Source organism: Cynara cardunculus, assembly GCF_001531365.2.
Source record: "Cynara cardunculus var. scolymus isolate 2C chromosome LG 13, CcrdV1, whole genome shotgun sequence".
Classification (NCBI taxonomy): domain Eukaryota; kingdom Viridiplantae; phylum Streptophyta; class Magnoliopsida; order Asterales; family Asteraceae; genus Cynara; species Cynara cardunculus.
In genome coordinates this window covers 13,978,159-14,002,050 of record NC_037540.1, presented here as the reverse complement: position 1 = coordinate 14,002,050, position 23,892 = coordinate 13,978,159, and the positions used below count along the sequence as shown (strand labels likewise).

The following is a 23,892-nucleotide window of genomic DNA, read 5'->3' as shown; positions in this document are numbered from 1 at the left end:
CTCAATCTATGAATAGATGTAAGAAAATTAGTGTTGAGGAAGATGATCTATTCCTTGTGTTATGAAGAATTCATAAACAACTATGAATGATCAATAACAGTTGGTAGCTATTATCATCTTCATTGATATTTGAGAGAAAAACTTTGATTACAATTAGGGATATAAACGAACCGAACGTTCAGCGAACCGTTCGTGAACCGTTCGGTGGGAAGTTCGTTTATGTTCATTTATTTAATAAATGAACGAACATAAACAAAAAAAATTGTTCGTTTAGTTAAACGAACGAACATGAACAAGAGTCTCGTTCGTTCATTTATGTTCGTGAACGTTCGTTCATTTATGTTCGTTTATATATTAATTTTAATATATTATTTATTTAGTTTGAATTCAAATTTTAAAAACCCTTTTAAGTATTGGGCTTTTAAGAGGGTTTTGTCCTTTTAATATTGGGCCTTTTTTAAGAGGGTTTTGCTTGGTTGTTCACTTGTGTTGTTTATCTTCTAACTCAATAACTCACGTCGTCTACGCCTCTACGGTCTAGGTCAAGTTTCAACTTTCATATATTGCCATCGAGTGATCGACTGGTCGTGACTCGTGAAGGGTAGAAGCAGAAGGCGACAGGTGCAATACAGGCTGTGCAGCTCTTGGATATCAATCGCCAATCGTGAAGGGCAGAAGGGGGGACAATCTCTATCTAGGTACATTATCTCAACTTTAATACCTTAAAGGATCGTCATGAAAGAGTATTTTGAAGAGATTATGGAGCTTAGAATGTGTTCGTTGTGCCGTGCCCATTGATATAAACATTGAAGCTATCAACATTGATATAACCTGCATATTGTTTAAACATGAATGATCTTTAATTAAACTGTTTAAATAATCAAAATATGTAGACATCAGACATCTACATATCTTCGTTTTATTAAGTTGTTATCCAGCTAAAGATGGTACTATAATCTTTAATCCTTGTTATATCAGCTTCCGATGGTACTGAAATCTTGGAATCTATATAATTCTGTTAATGCTAATTCAAAATCTATTGAAAATAAACAGCTAACGTAAATGGACACTCAATTTTGTGTTGTGTGTGAATTTTATGTTTTTCCAAAACCCTAATTTTGTTTTCTTATGCAGTTATAAAGCTTCCAATGGCACCATAATCTGGAACTCTACATAGAATCATCAATGTCAGTTCAAAATTTGTTGAAAGAAACAATTAATCATAAAGGGGCACACGAAATGGACAGTAAAATTGTGTGAAGTTTTATAGAATTGACGATGGTTAGTGTTTGAATTGGTTTTGCGTTTCTTGTTCATTCGTATTTCCCCAACTGCAAGATTTTATATTTTGAATATAAATTGTTCAAGATGGTACCCCTTTTTTTGGAGTAAATCACATAACTGCTTCTAAATTGTTCCCCCATTAACACATATGTTATATTTAGATGAAATATTCTCTATGGATCTTGGAGGTATAACATTTTTTGAGGTGTCTTTTTGTTAGTGGCGTCATTGATGTAATGGATAATTATGTGACCACTCCAATGTTATGTTTCTAGTAACAATTGATGTAATGGATAATTATGGATAATGATTTGTTATGAGCTCTTCATATTACATTATAATGATTATTTAAATTGTTTTTTTCTTTTTTGCATTTTGTAGATGTCTGATATCTCTTGTAGCGGCCCATATTTCTTTCAAGGTGATTTATATTTAGATCGAATGCGATCGCCTCAAGAACTTGAGTCAACCAAAATTGAATCAAGTGCAAACACATCAAGAATGGAAAGTACTCCTGAAGTGGTTGTTATCGAATCAAATGATGGAGACGACGTTGCAGCAGCCGTTGATGGTGGTAGAGAAAAGGCCAACATAGTCAGCACTGAAGAATCTACTCCATATGCTAAAAGGAAAAGAAAGAAGACTTCAGGAGTTTGGGAACAATTTCGCTTGGTGAAGTTGGCTAATGGAACTGAAGTTTGTGAGTGCATCCATTGTGGTGAGAAGATAAAGAAACTAAAAGATGGAACCACCACATCATTGCATAGGCATATTAGTGATTACCCAAAGTTAAGAGTCGTCAACACCATTCATCCAGGTCAGTTAAAGTTAAAGGTTGTGTCGGGGAAATTAGATTCTTCTGTAGTCCAAAACTGGAAATTTGACAATAGTAGTTTAGAGAGGTTGTTTCTCACATTTAATTTTGTTGAGTATGAACTATTTAATGCGGTTATGAAGGAAGCTAACCTCGGGTTTAACAAGATTTCACTTGCATCGGCTAAGCAAGATTGTGTTGCTAGTTATGAGATAGGCAAGAAAAGAATCAAGAAAATGTTAATCGTTGTCAATCGTGTGAGTACAACAACTGATATGTGGACATCGGTGCAGAATATTCATTATATGGTTGTTACTTGTCATTTTGTAGATTCCGATTTCAAGCTTAACAAATGCATATTGAGTTTTGTTGATGTACCACCACCTTATTATGGACTATGTATACATGATTCCCTCTTTAAGTGTTTAAAAGAGTGGAATATTGAGACAAAGGTTGCTACTTTGACGGTTGTCAATGCTACAACTAATGATGTGGTGGCTACAATGTTGATGGAAATTATGAATCTTCAGAAAAAGCTTGTTGTTGGGGGGAAGTTATTCCATGTGCGGTGTTGTGCACATATTCTCAACTTGTTGGTTCAAGATGGTTTATCGGAAATAAAAGACATTATTCACAATGTTCGTGAGAGTGTGAAACACGTGAATGCCTCTCCAGGTCGATTGCATATATTTAGCCAACTTTTCAAGCAAATAACCTTATCAAAGAAGCATTTGATCTTAGATGTTAGTACCTGATGGAATGATACGTATGCTATGTTGTCTACAGCCTTGGAGTTTAAGAAGTGTTTGTGAATTATGTCGATCGAGAATCAACATACAAGACCTTGCCGACCTCGGAAGATTGGGACAAAGTTGAAGTTATWTKCTCMTTCTTGGGGCTTTTCAATGAGGTTACAAAAATAATTTCAGGTATTATTGATTTTCTTTATGGTTTTCATTATAAGTCATTTTTTCGAAGCTAATCACCTAATTCTCATACACTTTTATTTACTTCTTTTATTTTATAGGCTCCGAATATCCTACTGTTACGAGAATTATATAAAATAAATCTCTCGGACTGTTAGCAAATGGAGATTAGTGCAAGTATACACTTATCAATCCACTATCGACTTTTACAAGCAATAAAGTGGTAAAAATACCAAATATCGTCCATGGGGAAAAGGAATAAAAGTTCGTTTTAAAAGTCTAAATAAAGATAGATTTCAGATGGTGAATTCGAAGAAATATTTGTGGTGAGTTGGTTAAACACTATTGTTGTGAACAAGTAATAGAATAGAGCTTAGGGTGTAGGGATTTGTTAGGATATTAAACCGATTTTTAAGTAGATAGCATGCTACAACATGGTTCTATAACATGCTTTATAAATAACTTGTCTTTACAACTAATAGCTTCTTTAAGGTACTCTCTCGAAATGTAGAATGACACATAATCCCAGATTAAGCCTTCATATCTCTATGCAAGGCTGGAGTCTCGACATTGGCTCAAACTATTCCTTATATAAGCTAAATGGAGTGAAAACGAGTCTCCTCGATTCTAAGTAGCTCTCTCGAGCCTACTTCCATATCATTCAAGTTGACGTGTGCTTGTTGGTTTATCTCTAAATCCAACACACTTTAACACTTTTAAACAAGTGATCAACTTGTCCATGGATGATGTTTTTGCAATATAAACTTAAATGGCGTAGTTGTAAAGATTTATTATTTATATTTCTACAAACGGAATCGGTATTTCTCTTAACATCACCCAACACCCAAGCTATATTTTTAGCCTACCATACTTGAAATAATAAAATTAATTGCATATATAATAAAACATAATAAGTAAAGCACAAGAACAGAAAAGAAAGTAGAAGAAATAAATGTTAAGAGGAATTATAAAGGAGACTTAAATGTAAAGAGAATTTAAAATGCTTCCAAACACTATTTTCAAACCCAAGAGAACTTCCAACTTACATCCAAAGTTACTTACAGAATTACTTGCTAAATTTCTTACCTCTAAAATGCCAAGCATATCTCCTTTATATAGTAGGAGAAGGGAGGACTTGGACCCAAAAATAAAGCTATTAACCAACTTTTTCATTGTCCACAGGGTAAAGCAATGTTTATCCAAAAATTAGTCAAATAGAAGATCTTCAATCTGTACCATAAGATCTTTAAAGCTGCAGAAGATTGGCTGCCAAAAAGAAGGATTGGACATCAAAAGATTCTTCGTACTATTCTCAAAAAGGCCTCTGGAATCATCCTGCAACACACGTTGTAGCATCCTTCAACCAAACACCTATTAACATGGCTTTTTTTTTTCAAAAATCAGCACATACCCAAGAAGTAAACATGTTTATCATATCAATTTAGCTCTAATACAAAAAAATATAGAAAAATAAAACAAAAAGACTCAATTTGCGGAATTTTGGAAAAATAAAATGGACAAATAAAGTAAGAAAAAGTGTAAAAGCATTAAATAAGTTGATACTTATCACCTACCTCTAATTTGTTTCTTAGTGAGTTGTATGGGAATAAAAAAGCATTGGATGATTTGTCTTTAGATGAGAGTAAATATATGAGAGATATGGCTCTTAAGATGAAAAAGAAATTGGACAAATATTGGGGTACTTGTAAATAATTGATTTCCATTGGTGCTGTTTTAGATCCTAGATACAAGATGAAGTTGGTTGAGTTCTCTTTTAGTTCCATTTATTCAGTGGAAGAGGCACCTAAACAAATGAAAATTGTTCAAGATACTCTTACTAAAATGTTTGAAGAGTATGTTGAACAACATAAAGCTGCTAATGTTGTTCAAATGAGTAGTGCACCTGACAAGAGTGAAAGTGGAGTTAAGAGTGGTTATAACAAGTTAAGTTCTAGAATTGGTATCAAGAGTGACACGACAAAGTATGATCAACATATCAGAAGCGCTGACACTTTTGCAAGTGTGAAGTCAAAGTTAGACATTTATTTAGAAGAAGGCTTGTACATTGGTAATTTAGGTGCATATTTTGATGCCCTGGAGTGGTGGGAGGAGAAAAATCTAAAGTTCAGAATTTTATCTTAAATGGTTGCTGATGTTTTGGCAATTTCGATCACTGTTGTTGCTTTAGAATTAGCTTTTAGTGCTGGTGGGAGAGTTATCGATGCTCATCACGCCTCTTTAGGGACGAAGACGGTAGATATGCTCATTTGCGGAGCTGATTGGTATCGTCATCATTATGGACTACACACAAAGAAAATCAAGGTAATATGCTTAATGTTATCAATTATGATATTTGTTTTCTTACAATAACTAATAATTATTTTGTTTGTTTGTTGTAGGAAAATGATGATATGATATATATATTGAACTTCCATGAGGTGACAGCTGACAAGTGATGATGAGAGGATTGTTTTTTTTGTTCAAATGATGATGGTGATTTGTTTTTATCTTTTTGGTATATTAATGATGGTTGATGATAGGTTATTGTTTTGTTTATGTTTAAACTATGGACAATTGGTGTGTAATAGTTAACTGAATGGCAAATAGTGGTGTTCGTTTGTTTATGTTCATTTAGGCATGTTCGTTAATATTCGTTTAGGCCTGTTCATTTATGTTCGTTTAGGTCTGTTCGTTTATGTTCGTTCGTTTACGTTCGTTTAACTTGTTAACGAACGAACATAAACGAACACAAACATACCTGATTTCTAAACAAACGAACACGAACAAAATTATTTTCGTTTGTTTATTGTTCGTGTTCGTTCGTTTGTTCGGTTAAGCTAAATGAACGAACATGAACAAGCCTCTGTTCGTATTCGTTCGGTTCGTTTACAGCCTTAATTATAATTGCATATTTGAAATAGCATTACACACACTAAGTAATAAAAGCTAGAGTGAAGGATATCTAACAGAATGCAGTTCAACAGCTATTTATAACCTCCTAGAGAACAAAGTCAAGGCACTATGAATCACAGTCTGCCATGTGTAAAGTTGAATAACTGTCTCTAGGTGGCATGTCCAATCAAGAGCCTCCATGTGTCAGTTTGTTAGGCAAGAGTTGACTTGACAAAAGTTGATGACCTAAGCATTTCATCAGCAGTTGAAGACCAGAAGGGGTTCTAGAGAGGCTCTGTTCATAGACCAGAGGGACTCTTCATCAGTAGGTAATTATCAGGTTAGGCATCTCTAGTTCTTCTTTGCCTATCTCTAGTTCTTCATTGCCTATCTCAAATGCCGACAACAAAGTCCGTGGTGCGCAGAAGAATAATACAGTTCGTATGGGCAGGTCGATAGAGGCAGCCCTATCTGTGACGAAGGTTAAATTGGGCACGTCATCGATACACTGCCTAAGCTTACGTAAAAACCATGTCCATGACGGGTCACTTTCTGTCTTCCCCACTCCCATTGCAATGGGTACGATACCATTGTTTCCATCCATGCCGACCGCTAAGAACATGGTGCCAACGTACGGCCCCTTCAGATGGACACCGTCCATTATAAGAAGCGGTCTCATGTGTCCTAGAAAAGATCGAATCTGCAGATGAACGAAATTAAAAATGTAATTTCAGAACATAAAATTATGACAATAATTATAAAATATGACAAAATTATTACCGAACAACTGAGTGCGACAAACAACATGTCGAATCGTCCAAGTGGATCAAGAGCGATCTCTGTCACAGTCCCCGGATTTGCTAGCTTCAAATTGTGACAATAAACAGGGAGTAGGTTAAACGACGATGTTGGGGTCCCCCTCAACAGTTGCGAGGCATACATCTTTGCTCGCCATGCTTGGTGGTAGGAGATGCTAATATTGAACCGTTGGTTCACATCTTCCATGATTTCTTTACCACGGTACACTCTCCTACAATCCTTTAAACTACTTGCCAATATATGACCCAAAACCTTTTTATTCACATTATGATGGTTTGGGTGCACTTGGGACCTTGAACATGTGTGTTCATCGTGGAGCTTCCGTACCTGAAGAATACTGGTAACCATCGATGGAAATAGCCATCAAACGCCAATCACAGTCCGAATCTGAGTGACACACCACCTCGTACCGGTGTTTGGAAGATTTCTTTACTTTCATCTGAAAGTTTTCATGAACGCACTTTAATCTGAAAGTTTTCATGAACGCACTTTAATCCCACTGCGAGCTTAAGTGCTTCCTTCGAGTCAAAGGTTTGTAGAACTTTGAAATGGGATGTAGGCTGATAGGAAATGTTTCCCTGTCTACTTTTGATAACTGGGTCCGGACAAGGTGGTGGGTCGGGCATACCCCAAAAACTATTCCTTACCGGCTTGATATCTTCAGAATCGGAGTTATCGTCGTCTTCGGGTATGTTCAAAATTTCGGCAGCAACAGAAACATCTTCTGCCATATCTACCTCCCATAACGGTTTTGACAGTTCGGGAGACCGGATCGGTACGGGTTGGGAGACTGCATCGGAGGCATGTTCAAGTCTTGAACAAAATAACTGTCAGATTTAACGGTAACTTTTTGTTCGATTTTCACCACTTCCACCACTAGGGAAGAAAGTGCTCTGGTTTACACAAGGAGCACAACCGGTAGGGAAGAGTGTGCTTTGACCATATGGGTTTGCACCGCTAACGTCGGGGAAGAGTGTGCTCACATCACCGGGGTAAAAAGTGTTTTGGACCGCCCGGGTTTGCACTTGATGGATTTCCTCCATAACCTCCATTGTCGACCACATATAGTGTCAACATTTTTGGTGAAGTTTGACGAATGGCGTTGTGGAGGATTACCACATCATCGTCGTCTATAAACTGATATAACGTATTCGTTTTAAAAAATAAATTGAAAGGACCACGTAAACTTAACTTTTTCGTCACACGTTTGACAACCCCAGAATACGTTATTGGCGAAGACAAACGTATTGCACATGTGGGGGGAGGTTATCGGAAGGTACTCTAAAACATCATTTATATCTTGGAATAAACCGCCACTTCGAAGATACACACAAATATCATCATTTTGACGTGATTTCATGTTTTGTGATGGTTGATTGTGTTTAATGGGTTAAGAGTTGTGAGAGTAGAATATATGAGAAGAKAAATGAAAGGGAATGTGTGAAAAATTATGAAGTAGGAGGTTGGTATTTATAGTGAAATTGGAGGCAGAAAAAAATGAAAAAAAATAATAAGAGATGTACGGGTTTATATCTGATTTACGAAACCCAAATCAGATAAAAATAATTTTTGCGTCTCCATAATTATAATGGTTTATTTTTAAACTTTTACCCATGAATTTTGGTTCTAAAAAAGTTAAAAAACACAACTTAAATGGCGTATCAGTTTTATTAAAAATACCACAAAAAATAAAAAATAAAAAAATAAAAGGCTGGATCGCCCCTAGGGGCGATGGGACAGCCTGGATGGCCTCCTAGGGCGAGGTCAAACCCGGTCTTTGAGGGTGAACAGTAATCTCATCTTTTAAGGAATTTTTTTTTAGAATTCAAATGTACGGATCTCCCCAAAAAAAGTACGGATCGCCCCAAACCAGTGCGGATCGCTCTTAGGGGAGATCTGGGTGGTCAAATACGCAAAACTTCTAAAACCCGGTTATTTTGTGGCAAAAGGTTGTATAAAATAGTTATTTTTATAAATTTCCCTCTTCTTTATCAATATACAATTTTTAAAAGTGAAAGTTACTGTGTTTGTATTCATCCCCCATTCTACAAACTGTTACCTATAAACTTTTGTAAATCCGGCTGGGACCAACAACGATATATATACAAATGTCGTGTATGTTTACATGCAGTGTGAAGCTAGCAGAAAAACCAACTTCAAAATCTCTCATTGAAAATTACCCTAAAATATTTATTGGAAACTTTTATCAAACCTTTGGTGTTCATCATAACACAAAGAAATATTACACAAGAAATTGAACGCAACAATAGTGGAATCCAACAAATTTTACATAAGAAATGGAAGAAATTTAATGCAAGTAGTCACAACAAAAGTCTACAACAAAAAACATGTGAGGAAGGATTCGAACCTTAGAGAGGAAACCTTTATTCAGTAGCCAATTCCTGTCCTTCGATATTTAGCTGCTATGAAGAAATTGAACAACATAGATGAGATGTAGGTTATAAGTGAAACATTGGTCAATAGCGAACTGATGCCCCTTTCTCTATATACGACTGCTATGAAATCGAACAAAATAAAAGAGACGGAGGTAATCTTAAAAAAAGACGTCTCTATGACCCCGAACATGATTAATTCATAAGGGATTTGACCAATTCAGATTCTCGACAAAATTTATCAAACCATATTTAGGGGCCGTTTATCAAACATTTATCCGGCAAGTGTTTATGGGTAAAATTTAATACTACCATTTATTTGCCGAGTAAGATTTTAGTCCACCAAAACAGTATCGTATGCAACAATTTACCCGGTAAGCGCTTACCATGGTAAGAGTCGTCGCTCTCAGTTAATGGGTAGAACTCTTGGTACTTGTCTCGCTCTTACCGGATAAGATTCTTGGTTCTTATCATATTCATACGGTAAGGTAATATGACTTGGTGTTGACCTATTCGAGTAAAGGGATTAACCAAATTTTAGAATTACGTTTGATACATGACACTCGGACCATACATCACGTAACAAAAATTACCGTTCGACGCTTTGACATGAACTAAAGTGATCATTGATTCAATTTTTAGGAGCCTCTTAACGATACAGCTCTCGAAGTCAACCAAACCCTTCATCTGAGGGGGTGTTTGGGAAAGCTTATTTAAGGTGCTTATCAACTTATTTCAGTCCACAACCGCTGATAAGTTATTTTGAGTGTTTGGATGTGAAAAAAAAAAAAACTGTTTATACCGGTGCCAAACCGGTAATAAGTTGTTTTTGATAAGTTACTCCCTCTTGACTTATTTGACATATTACCCTTTTAACCCTCTCATCGCATCCGTCTCTCCCCTCTCATCGCCGGCAAGTCCTCTGGTTTCTCATCGCCGGCTTCCTGCTTCTTCCTTCGCTTTGCATTTTGGTATAGGGTAGAAGATATACCTGATTCTTCCTTCGCTTTGCATTTTGCTTCCTGCTTCTTCCTTCGCTTCCTGCTTCTTCCTTCTTCCTTCTTCCTTCTTCCTGCTTCTTCCTTCGCTTCCTGCTTCTTCCTTCTTCCTGCTTCTTCCTGCTTCTTCCTTCGCTTCCTGCTTCTTCCTTCTTCCTGCTTCTTCCTTCGCTTCCTGCTTCTTCCTTCTTCCTTCTTCCTGCTTCTTCCTTCGCTTCCAGCTTCTTCCTTCGCTTCACCAACTTCCAACGATTCTAGGGTTTCAAATATGAACCCTTTGGTCATTTTGACGCATCATTTGCTTGAAGTATAACCTAAAAATGAGCTGTCTTTTTTGGTCATTTTGCATTTTGGTACCGCTATAAGTTAATCCAAACACTTTTTACAAAACTCCAGTTTGATACCGCATAAGTTAATAAGCACTTTTACAAAAAAGTATAAGTTGTTTTAAATAAGCTTACCCAAACACCCCCTGAATCGGATCGTCTCTCCCTCCCTCCCTCCCTGTCGAAGAATCAGCTAGCCATGTCTAGTAACCTATTCCAAGGGCTTCCTCCCCCTTCAGCACCACCGCCACCTCCTCCTCCGCCGGAGCAACCTGCTCCAACGTTGCTTCCTGCCACCGCCAAAGGTTCTCCAACTCGACCTGCCCCTGCTCTCAAGAGCGCCCTTAAACGTTCCAACCCTTCCGACTCCGACCCTCAAGGTATAGTCAGTTATCGTACGAATTTCTTCAAAAATATTTTAGGGTTCGCAACCTTGTCGCCAATAATTGATTTTTTCTTCTTATTAAATCTATAATAATTTGATTTTGTTGTTTAAATTGCAACGGAATCAAGTTATAAACAATATCTGTAATTATTCAGGAGCTAGGGTGTAGATTCGTTGATTTTCTTGTTATGGTTTTTCAGCCACTGCTCCAAAGAAAAGCTTGAGGTTTAAAACGATCGCTGACACTTCTGAAACGCAAGTCGTAAATGCCATGACAAAGATAGCTTCACATATAAGCAATGCTTCAAAATTCAGCAAGGCATCGAACCTTGCAATACAGCTGATCCAGGCTGGAAGCGTTAAACCTGGTAATAGTGACTACTTCTTTGCCATACTTGAAGCTGCAATGTATTCACCAACCACCTGTAATAATCCTCTGGTGAGGGCTGATTATCATGCATTGTTTTCAGCTTCACAGGACTTAAGCGAAGTAAGAAATTATGTGTCTACCTGATATTTTATGGTCATGAACTGGGACAGTTGCATAACGATGAACGATCTAATATATATGATCATTTTGTTTTGCAGTGCTTTACTCCGAAGCAAAGAAAGCATTTGAGTGTGTGGACAATCAGAGCTGTAATGGCGAATGATCTCTTCACTGATGATAGTTTTGTGGTAAGTCCTTTTCCTTGCGTGAATATGATACACCAATATAATATATGGATACTAGTTATCTATTTGATTGAAATGTACTTGCATCTAAACAGGCATAATGGGATACCTACACTGTCTCTTAGGGTAGCTGAACCCTTAACACAGGCATACTATTGTGCCAAAGACCTCTTGGTATAATGTAGATAAATATCTGTGTGCTTATATTTCAGCCATACCAAAAAACATACATGGACCATGCATGATAGTCTTGCAATAAGGTGCAAACTTGTGTCGGCAGATTAAATGTTTAGGCATTCATATAGATAAGTTTTTTCTGATTGGATTTTGTGTTGGTTACTATTCGAAGAGAGTTTGGATCAATGGAGATTTTGCTAAAGTTGTATGTGCAGTAATGCTCTTTAAAGGAGCAAGTGCCTATTGTTCCATTATATTTCCCACTCATAACTACAAACTAAGTAACCTGCTCTTGACCATGTGCTGTTTGTTTTATTTTCACTTGGGGCATATGACTGAAGGTATATTAATGTGCAATCACTGAGCTAGCATAAACTCTTTTATATAGTACTAATGTTGTTAGATATAGACCTAGTATAGGAGGTGTAGCTTTGATTGCTATCTTGTTCGTGGTTGTCAAGTGTTTTCTCGTCACCTATATAGTGCTGGGTGATCCAGTAGCCAATTTTGTTCCTTGCTTATTGTTGTGAAGGCGGGTTTCTTAAGCAACTAGTTGTTGCTTAGTCATCCATGGTGGCGCCTAAGATGCTGTAAAGGCCAAGGCAGAAGACTTGGAGTCCATTTACACGTAATATAGGGTTAATCTGAATCCCAATCTGGGTATTTTAAAGGGCTGTAATCTCTCATGTCGTGAAGAGAGAGTTTATACCTACCATTAGTGCTGTTGCCTCGCTGCTGCTTGCTTTGCCGCTGCATTCCTTTGCTTTAACTATTCATTCAGATTCTGTTGACTTGTCTTTTTATGTTCACCTAGGCGAGTGCCTTGTCACCTACGCATTTTTTGGACCTTTCTAGTTCACCCTCCATTTCTATCTCCACCCAGTCCGAAGTGAGTCATGTGTCGAGAGAGATGTTGACAAACGTCGGTGTAATGGATTAACATTAGCCTTTTCAGAATTAATGTATTTCCCATTTATGGTTACTGGCGAGCAAAAAAGATATAGAGGTTGTTTAGAATAATGTTATTTGTTGTTAAAATCATAAAAGTAAACTTGATTTTCTGGAAGTATAGTTTTGGCTTCATGATCACTAATCAGCATGGTGGATTGGTGGGTCTTGCGATGCTTGGCGTGTAGTTTAGTTGCTATCTTATTGAAGGAGCTAGATCTGAAACATGCAAGGTACTGCAGAGAGCCAAAATACACGAATGGGCATTATATTTATCCATCCTGATGTGATTACTTAGAAATATTCAGGAACTATTATTAATATTATGAGTATGGAGGCGTAGAACTTGAAGTACTAAAAACTCGCTTAATATGTTTATGCTTCTTCCCTGAACTACATGCATAGGTATCAAGTGTTAAACATGGGATATCTGAATGGCTCTAGTTAACAGCAACGTCTTATGCACGGTGCCCTATGCCCATCAAATCTAATCAACAAGTTCTTTTTTTTGGATGAAAGTTAATTGTAAAGGGGCTCAGGTTTCACCTGAATGTAAGACATCTTTACTAGAAATCTCCACCATAGGCTGGCAACCACCTTACTATAAGCATGCCATATTTATCCTGGTTTCATACATTCTACCTCAACAAATATATGCCAATCAAATCAAGGAGTTACTTTTAACCTTTTGGTGAGAATTGGTTTTATCAACATATCTGCTGGAATCTGGATTATCTGCATTGATCATCTTAATGAATACCTTACCTTATAAAAATTACATCCTGAATAGTCTGATGCTTGGCATCTATATTTTTGGTCCTTAGTGATGCAAATGGTTTTTACTTGGATTTATAGCACTTTGATTGTTGCAAATAATGCAACATGAGCTTCTCGTCATAATAATAGCTTCCCCCAAGAAAGGTTTTTGAGACTTTGAGACATTTTTTCAAAAGGAAAGTTAATGGATGATGACGATTTTTCCTTTCCACATCCCAATTTGCCATGTCAGTGCAAGAGATGCATGGCTATCCCCTCATTTTGAAGGTGCAATGACAAGGAATGGTTTTAGAATTATGTACCAACCTTTGTTCACAACTTCTTACACATTGTGTTGAGCCTTGGGTATAGCATGGAAAACAGAAGAGTCACTCACTTCAAAATTTTGTTTTAGCAAATAACCCTTGTTACATAGGTGAAAATCATCAATGAATTTGACCAACCAACAAGCCGGTGAAGTGTTTGTGAATTAGGAGGGACCCCAAGTATGACCATGGATCATAGAAAAAGGATTTGTTGTCCTGTTGCTACTTATAAGGGAAAATGTTGATGTTTAGCAACTTCACAAATGCTTGCACTGAAAATTGTTTAAGCTAACATCCTTAGGTGGAGAGGTAAACATGTCACTGAATAAACTAACAGAGGCATGTATCTGAAGTTGATTGAGAATTGCGTGACAAGAACAAGAGGATCGGGTTATTCATGTTGTTCACCTGTAGACAGCAAAGGCTGTGTTTTACCTTGGCAACTTCAATCATTGTCTTTATCGGTTGGTCCTGAAATAGACAATATTGACAAGAGAAATATGCATTTTAAATCCTATGTGAATTGGCAATAGACAAAAGATTTGTAGAAAGTTTAGGTATATGGAAAATCTCTTATAGGATTCTATATGGGCTTAAAACGACATCTTCTTGACTGGAAACAGGCCAAGGATCGATCACCAATGTCTATCTTCTTACTGGCTAGGCAAGGTTACCAAGTGCTAAAGTGATGGGCATCATGGGTCATATGGCTGCCCCCCCCCCCCCCCCACCACAAAGTTAATGACCATAGGAGTTGGGGAAATATTAACTTGCAATAGTTAAGGTTTTCAGAATTCAAAGCATGAGACTTACCCACATTTGCTAACAGACATGTATCTTTTTGTTTTTCCAATAAATTAAAGAGTGCCCTCAGTCTTCCAGCATGCTCTTTGTTTAATTCATTGTGTTCCTCACCATTGGCACTTGGGCATTAATGTTGTGGTTTTTCTAAGATCGAGTCATATGTACTTGAATTTGCTTGCATGCCACTTTGAGGCCATGTTCTATTGAGAGCTCTGCGGTTTCGCATGTCATTTCCAGCATTGGACCTTCATACGTCAAGACTTCTTGCAGCATGCATACCAAAAACTTTGTCTTTGTTTGAGAGTCGTGGCTTTAATTTCTGCTGTGCTTGAGGCTTGTGTTGTTTTTGGGTTGTATCTCTGATTTTGATATTTGTCTTTCCTACTATCGCTGATCCTGGAACCAATGGTGTCAGAAGCATAACTTAACTTCAGCTTTCTTCTGCACTGACGATGGAAATGGTCTCATCCAGTTAAGGTGATTACCCTTTACATATAATCTGAATTCTGACTTGATCAAATTTCATATCTTACCTAAGAAAGAAATCATAAAATTATAACTTTCAATAAAATACCCTCATCCAGTTAAGGGGTGATTACTCTTTGCATATAATCTGAATTCTGACTTGATCAAATTTCATATTACCTAAGAAAGAAATCATAAAATTAAAACTTTCAATAAAGTAACTTCTATATCGCTGCATCTTTGTTGCATGTATCTTGATGCATAGGTAATGGCCCATTTCTTGCCATAAATTTGAAGCAGATTAGAATCCTCCAAGATTGAACCTTCCCCTTCGATATCAAATTTTTGTGCAGCATCCTCCGGCATCTCTGGTCTTTGGTAGACACATGGAACTATGGAAGTATGAGAAATTTTAGGTAAACAGAACTGCACTACCAAGAAATGACCATGTAGTCTTCTTCATCCCCACAATGATCCTGGGATCGCCATCTTGGGTCTGGTACCAAGGAGATGCCTTGCTTTTCATTTTCCCCTATAGAGAACTCTGAGCCAATCGAGCTCATTACATGTACTTTTTCCCATTTCTTGACTTCTGGTCACTGTATTGATTTGCCTTGGCATCTTGGTAGCTTTTCTTGTGATATGACTAGGAGAATGTTTCCCCTATATTCTAGCCACTTCTCACTTTTGTCTCTATGCTTCCATTCTTCTTTTACCTAAATTCCCTCATGCTTTCATTCTGTATTACACTCTTATTTGATCTCCTTGGCATTCTTTTGCATGAGCAGGTGCTATGACGGTCATTTTTGAAGTTTGTCTACTTCTAATTTTTGTATTTGAACCTTTATGACCCCTTTACAATTTTGAATACGACTAATTCCGCAACTTGTACATCTTGTAAATTTAACCTTCAGATCAGTCGTTGGCTTACATGTTAATTTTTGGCCAAGTTTAGTGCTTAAGTTTGTCATTCACATATTATCCAGTGTTCGCATGGCTTTGCTTCTTGTTCCATGATCTTGGCAATTTTTTTCGTTTTTTGAGAAGTCATATGCAGCTTAATCCAATTGTTGATCTGTTCTGTGCAAGATTATGTTTTCATAAAATCAACACATTAAAAGACTTCATCATTGAAGTCTGATAGGGTTCAAACGGAAAAACTGGATTCTTTTTCCCTTTTGATGCCTTGAGTTGTATTTAAATGACAATGTTTCTACTAGGCACTAGCATAGAAGCACAATGGCAGTTAGTTGACTCTGGTGTGGGAGTACTTCGAACTCTATTTTCCTGTCTCCTTTTTCCCTGTTTTAGGTTTTTTCTTTCCGGACCTCGCCTTTTGTTATTCCCTTTATTTCTTTGGGGAAACTTTGTATCTTTTCTTCGCACACTTCTCACAAGTCTGACCCCACTTTCGGGCGGGATATACTGGGCAAGGTTGTTGTGTCTTCGTGTAGAAGTTTTGGTGTAAAGCAATTATTATTTGGTTGTTGATTAATTATTAACTTTCTAAATGAATAAGCCAGCATAATGGGTGTTGTTGACTTGTTAAAACAACATTGGGCAAGACTTTCATTTTGTTTTTTTGTAGGACATAGGAACTTAAAAGAAACACACTTTTGACTCACCACTGTCCAAGCAGAATATGTAATGGGACCCACAAAATCAGTTATGAGAAGTAACTCAGAACACGTTTTTGGTGTCTTGTGATGGTATATTGCAAGATGATCAAATTATGTAGTAGCTATGTTGATGAAGGCAGATCTGTTTTGAGTTTTTTCTTATGTTAAAGTGATTTAGTGCCTCGTTGGTAGTTTTAGTATTGTTAAATGTGAAGGGAAGGTTAGGAAAATCTCCTTTGACTTATAAGACGGAACTACAATGTTTTCATCTAATTTTGGCATTAGGCATTATCATTTTAAGCTGCTTTACAATTTGGGTGCTTCTAACCATGAAACAAGAGAAGGAATTTAGTAGTTTTTCTCAATTGTTTTGGGTTTGTTCAAGGAGTAAGAGGAGACAATAGAGAAAGCAATATTTAGAGGATATGCCTTGCCTTATGAACTCTGATACGGAATTGTCTTACTTTCTCTCCCCCATATCACCTTTTTAGGTCTCATTTAGTAACATTTACGTTTTCTTTATGTGCACTTCCGTCTTTGCATTTTTTTGGTAATGTAAATAGAGTTCTACTTATTGTTTAACAACATAGTGAAAAACGTATATGCTGAAGACTAGTTTAGTATAATGAATTTAAATATTAAAAAGAAATTGTTTTTTAGAGGTTGAAACCTTAATCTCATTAAAGTCAAATAGTCAACACATGCTTTTTGGTAAACCAATTTGTTACTCTCGCAGGAACAACAAAATCAAGTTTACAATATCATTTACAAAATTTTGTAAACCAATTTTGATCTTTAGAAAGCATTAACATTTTTCAAACACCATTTTTAGTCCAGTTTATATTTTTGGAAACATAAATTAGAAAACAAAGGCGTTGTGAAACGAGGCCTTTGATACCTTTCCGTTCACATTCCTTGATGTTTATAACCAATTGTTGGTAGATAGAAAGAGATGGACGAGGATTGGTGTTGCGAGATTTTTATGACACAAATCTCTCAGACTATTAGCAAATGGAGACTTGTGCAAGTATACACTTATCAACCATTGTCGTCTTGTACAAGTAATAGAACAGTAAAATACTAAGTATCGATCCACAAGAACATGATTGAAGGTTCAGTAAAAGTCTAGTAAAAGAGATGATTTTAGATGACGAATTTGAAGAAATGTTTATGAGTTGGTTAATTATGCCTATAGGTGTGAACAAATAATTAAAAGGAGCAACAATGTAGAGATCTATGAAGACTTAAAATAAATCTGGCAGAACTGCAGGGAATAACTCATCTTATCCAACCATTAGTTTGTTTAGGGCACTCGACTGAGGTTGAGAAAAACACGTATTCATACACTATAATATTTCTAAAATAGAGTAAAGTCTACGAAATGATACAATCTATCCCTTGTATAAGCTATATGGAATGAAAACAAGTCTCCTTGGTTCTAAGCAACTCTTTCGAGTATACTTCCATATCATTCAAGTTGACATGTTCAAGATGGCTTATCTCTAAGTCCATCACACTTTTAACATTTTTAACAGTGATCAACTTGTCAAGAATTGTGTTCTTTATCAATATAACCTTGAAATAATGGTTGGAAAGATTTGTTATGGATTAACAATTCCACCATCAAAATAGGTTTTCGTCTTAACTTCACCCACACCCACACCCACACCCACACCCACACCCACACCCACACCCAAGCTAAGGTTGTTAACCTATCATCGCTCGGGTTTCTTGCATTTTTGACTTAATAGAAAGTGAAATAAGCATTTACGACAACTAAATAGAAATTGCAAGAAATAAATACTTAATGGTTAAAAGGTTAATTAATAAAGAGGAAATACACAATAAAAGGGAAATTAAACTTGAAGTTTCCTAAGACAACTTCTAATGTTTCCTCTGATTACAATCTTAAACTGAGAAGTCATACCAAGAGGAAACGGAAGATTATTTATAATGTTGTTCAAGGTACACAAAATGATGCTTTCAATCTTTTGGGAGATAACATAGTACAGTTCCAGCTTTTACGCCCAAAAACTGCTGGAGGAATCTTTCTTTGCAGCGCCAAATCTTTAAAGGTTGTCCTTATCATAAAAAAATCACCCTACGGACTATGCTGCAGCATCCTGCAACTTCTTATCTCAACATTTCTGCAAAACAAGAGACTAGCCTTCAATCAACATTTATAAACAAATAAACATTTAAGCTCCATAAAGATAAAAGTCTAAAATTTACATAAAAAGACTCGACTTTTGGGCTTTTTGGGAGTTAAAACTAAAGAGAAATATAGAGAAGATTGGGGGGAATTTCCTTATTTCGAAATACTTTTTGTCAAAAAAAATTGTGTGCAAAGAATCAAGTAAGTTGATGCTTATCAATAGGTTATGGGTTTCAGCCTGTTATTCCTGTCATTCTTTTGTGTTCTATTAACTAGGAGCTCTCTCAAACTATTTATACCAAATATTATAGTTATTTGACTTCTAATTGTCAGTGAGTAACATTTCAAGTTCAAGATGATATCATTCACTTCACTTGTGTGAAAAGTCTATGACTACATGTCTACATCAAAGCATGCTATAAATATTACAAGCACAACTTTTGATGCTAAGAATGATGGATGTTAAAGAATTCAAATAAATTGTATTTGAGAAATTCTAAGTTCAAATTCTCAAGAGTCTAATATGGACTCCAATTTTGGGATGGCAGGGGTGTCAAATTGCTGCAAGGAGGAAGAAGTTTTTTAGTTAGACTTATTGTTTGCAATCATCGCCAACAGTTTTGGTCACTATTAGAATTTGGTCACTATTAGAATTTTGTTTCAGTTTTCTCCCTCTTAAGTCTTAAGATAATATGGGGAATAAGTACTCCCTCTCTTCTCCAAGTATTGTACCACTAACATTTTGGACCTTCACAAGTCACAACTAAGTCCACTTTCAAAATTTGGTCCACCAGTTTAATTGGATTATTGGAGTTATCGTGTGATTAGCCTAGGATTTATCTTTTTAACCRTAGGTATTCTTTCAGGAGCAGTATGGGCTAACAAAGCATGGGGGATTAAAATCTCTCTCTATTTCATTTCTATGATAGATGATCATAGACGCCCTCTTTACCATTCTGTATAAATACCAAACTGTTGTACTTGATGTCACTTTTTTGAACAAGCAACATGCTTGTGGAGATGTAATGTGCTCTCAAGATTCAATGCATGTAGACGGTTTTGTCGCATACGTTTGAACACATGGAGGCAATGATCTAATCACTAAGACGCTAGGATTACGAACTAGCTATTGGATGATGATTTTGTTTGGTGTTTTCAAACACTTTAACTAATCTAAGAACAAAAAAACAAGCATGTAAAGGGAAAACTAAGATAATCAACTACTTAAACAATCACTAATCTATATGTAATCTGAACTACATACACTAATTGAAAGCACCTTATGTTGATTTCGGATCCCTTGCGGCAAGGTTCATAAGGATTTGTCCAGTTAAAGCCAATTAAAGCCTCTTCAAGGTGAGAAAGTCTTTCTGATTAAAAACTTTGAGCATGACAATTGCTTTTCCCAATTTTTACTTCTACCCATTTTCACGGAGAAACAAGAATCATTGACTTTTTGGGCAAAATTAAAGTCAAACTTCAGTTTAGACTTTGACTATATTGATAAATGATTACCATCTATTCACATCCCATCTTTCGTTGGTGAAAAATTGTAATTATGATTATTCGATTAACCGGCATTAAAACGGGTAGCTCGGGTAGCAGCAACCGCCTTTAGATTCTAATCAACATAGTTAAATAACCTAAACTAAGGGGCTGTTTGTTTGGCTCTTAATGGTTACATTAAGAGCCAACCTCTTAATCGCTAAGAGGTCAAGGCTGTTTGGCAAAAAAAAAAAATGACTCTGAATGGTTACATTTTCCCTCTTAACCATTTTGCATCTAAGGGGTCTCTAAACCATTCAGACTCCTCTTTTTCCATATTTGCCCTCTCTCCCAACATTCCTCACATCGCTCACAGCCCCTCCCCCCACCCTACGATCGCCGTCGCCTCGTCGCCGCCGTCGTTCGTCGCCGCTGCCTCTCGTCGCCGCCGCTGCCTCTCGTCGCTGCGTCCTCTCCTGTCTAGGGTTTGCATCTAGTCGCCGCCGCTGCCTCTCGTCGCTGCGTCCTCTCCTGTCTAGGGTTTGCATCTMGTCGCCRCCGCTGCCTCTCGTCGCTGCGTCCTCTCCTGTCTAGGGTTTGCATCTMGTCGCCGCCGCTGCCTCTCGTCGCGTCCTCTCCTGTCTAGGGTTTGCATCTAGTCGCTGCTTCTCATCGCGTCCTCTCCTGTCTAGGGTTTGGTTTAGGGATTAGCATTTTTCTTTGGAAATTGATGGTGTTTATTGCTAATTTAATGTTTGTAACAATGATGATGTTTATTGCTAATTTCATGATTGGATTACCGACATTTTGCAATTTCTTGAGGATTGATACTGATATGAAGAACAGCATCTTTTCTATATATCCGTTTAGAATTGATTGTATTTCTTGAGGGTTAAAATGGTAATTTGTTGTCATTCAGAGAACAATTACCAAACAACCTTGTTTCATTCAGCACTTAACCATTCTGATCCTCTTAGCCATTCTAACCTCTTAACTATTATGAACTAAATCATTCAGCAACTGCCAAACAGCCCCTAACACAACTAGTTAGACAATACTATTAACTAATTAGTTAAAAGTATTTCACTGGAACAAATACAGATCTAATCCAAACACTTACAAATCACAATAAAGCAATTTTATCATTGGCATATATAAAACATAAGCATAATCCCAACTTCCTAAGTAAAACTTAGGATCAATAGTTGGACGAATAAATGAAAATTTATATCAATTCAACCTACATTAAGAAACTAAAATCTGGAGAAGTGAATTTGAAGCTAATTAAACTAATACGAGTACTAACAAAACATAAGCAATAAAATTAATTAACAAACCTCAATCATACAATAGAGAAGAATATGAATGCAGAAATTAACATACCAATGAAATGATTGAGGAAGTTATGTAAAACAATGTAATATAAAAGCATACAGAAGGGATAGAGGTACTCTATGACGGATCTCCAAATTGAATAAGCAATTCTTCAATGAAGTTCCAGTGCAAACTCAGCACAAATTGATCCAAATATGACAGAAAAATGATAAGAGAAAACAAGGAACAAGAAGGACCCTGTCTAAAATGGATAAAAAATAAAAAAAAATGAAGAAACCCTGATAAAAGAGGTATAAACAGTCTGCCTAAATTTACTCGAAATACCCTTTCCTCAAAACACAAATTACAGGTCTGCCACATCACACTACACAATCGTGTCATGTCTCCAATAACTTTCTGTCAGTTCTGCACGACCATGCCCAGCACATAGAATGGCTTCCCCTGTATCTTTGATTGTGTCTTCCTATCAATTGATTTCCTTTTCTTGGCAACTTTATAACTTCTTGCCATCCTTGTATACCATCCCAAACACGACTGCATGTGATGATTAATTGACATAACTATAAAAATTAAGCTAGATGCAAAATGAGATGTTATTCTAAAATGATGGTGCAAAGTTAGAATTCAACAAGATGCAAAACAAGAAAATTCTATTTGGCCAGAAAACAAACAACAGAAACTACAGTTGCTAACTCGGGTGTTTTTCCCACTATTTTCAGTCAACCAGAGTGTTTCTTTCACTCTTTTCGTCCAACAAAGCGTTTTTTTCTTGCATTTCGGCATGCATGTTGGTTGTCTAGAAAAGAATTGCTTAATGGTGTGGATGCTAATCACTCACATGCTTCTTCTTCTTCATTCAACCGTCAGAATGCTCTTTTTATCTTCTATTGGTTGTTTCGCCTCCATTTGATTGATATCTGGAACTTAGAAGTAGTCTTCTTCGATTATTGGTGGTTATTTGACACTTATCTAACAAAGTACAAGTTATTAATGAACAAAGAGAGTACCATCTAGCAGTTTTAGATATTATACTGGCAGTTCCTGAATACAAGACAACCAAAAATTGCTTTTTTTGATTGTTTCATTTTGTTGTCTCTTTAGTTTTCCAAGGCTTGTGGGAGAATCAAAGATGCCATCTCAAATCTTCCTGTAGCAACAAAGGATGATGACATGGAAGAAGCTGCTGCCCTGAAAGATGAATCAGAAGAACATGCTTCCTTGAATCATATACCTGAATCAAGTGCCAAGGAAGAGTCTTCCGATCCCTTTGGACTGGATGCTCTGATTCCAGATTCATCAACGAAAGATGAAAAAGTAAAAGCCAAATTAGATGATGAAGCAACAGCATCTAAAATAAGAAAAGAAGAAGATGAAGAAGCTAAGAGATTCTTGAAATCAGAAAGAGAAGCATTGATTCTCTGTTTAGAGATTGCTGCAAAGCGTTATAAAATCCCATGGTTAGAGTTATTTCTCGATTATGTTTTGATCTTTCCATTTTGACTTTTGAGGTCAAAGTTATAACCGTATTGAAGTCAAAATTTTATGTATCTTTACAATCGGTAAGCAACATTTCGGACTACAGTTTGGAAAATATCAGTTTTGAAGTTGGAAATTATGCCGTGTTTGGCAACCATAAGCTCCTTATTTTGTGAGCTTATCGAAAAAGCTCCGTTTGATTAGCTATAAACTGGCTTTTTGAAAAGCTAATTCGGGGAATTTCTCTCTTATTAGCAATAATTTTTTAACATGTCTTTTTAGATCATTTTACATTGTTATCTGGCTATCAACCAACAACTAGCTTATCAGCTAACAACTTAGATTTTCAGTTAACTAGCTTATTAGCTAACAAATAGTTTATAAATTTGTTAAACATGGCCAAGTTTCTTTGATTAATCGTGTTGTTTCTTGATTGCAGGTGTCAAACAGTGATAGACATAACTGTGAAACATGCTTTTGACAATGTTGGGCGATTTACATCCAAACAGAGGAATGCAATCGAGAAACTATGGGGTTCAATAAGAGAGCAACACAATCGAAGGAAGCAAGGAAAATCTGTTTCTGGGAAGCTGGATGTGAATGCTTTCGAGTGGCTACAACACAAGTACTCAACCGAAAAGATAAGTATACGTCATTCTGTTGGTGGCAATACCCGTCGTGCCGAACAGTGGCTTGGCTGATGCCAATATGGTAATTGTTTTTCAGTTTTTGTTATCAGATAGATCACAAGGACAACGTTCTGAAATTGGAAAATGCCCATCGGGTTGTATAACATGCATGCTCTCATATATTTATGTGGTCAGTTTCCTACTA

General features: G+C 36.5%; 2 protein-coding genes across 3 annotated transcripts; both read left to right on the top strand.

Moving 5' to 3' along the window:
- The first annotated feature begins 1,725 nt into the window (after positions 1 to 1,725).
- LOC112524796 (zinc finger BED domain-containing protein RICESLEEPER 1-like) lies at positions 1,726 to 5,609 on the top strand. Its single transcript, XM_025134748.1, has 4 exons — positions 1,726 to 2,773; positions 4,763 to 5,092; positions 5,213 to 5,346; positions 5,565 to 5,609. The coding sequence occupies exons 1-4, from the start codon at positions 1,726 to 1,728 to the stop codon at positions 5,607 to 5,609; spliced, it is 1,557 nt and encodes a 518-aa protein (XP_024990516.1).
- Positions 5,610 to 10,623: 5,014 nt separating this feature from the next.
- Positions 10,624 to 23,892, top strand: LOC112525802. 2 transcript variants are annotated; one of them, XM_025136077.1, is made up of 6 exons: positions 10,624 to 10,832; positions 11,038 to 11,205; positions 11,308 to 11,327; positions 11,426 to 11,515; positions 22,684 to 23,039; positions 23,498 to 23,892. In XM_025136077.1, exons 1-6 carry the CDS (start codon positions 10,652 to 10,654, stop codon positions 23,757 to 23,759), a joined length of 1,077 nt encoding a protein of 358 aa, XP_024991845.1. In that variant the 5' UTR covers positions 10,624 to 10,651; the 3' UTR covers positions 23,760 to 23,892. The 2 variants fall into 2 exon arrangements, with proteins under 2 accessions (XP_024991845.1, XP_024991844.1); XM_025136076.1 differs by having other exon boundaries at positions 11,038 to 11,327.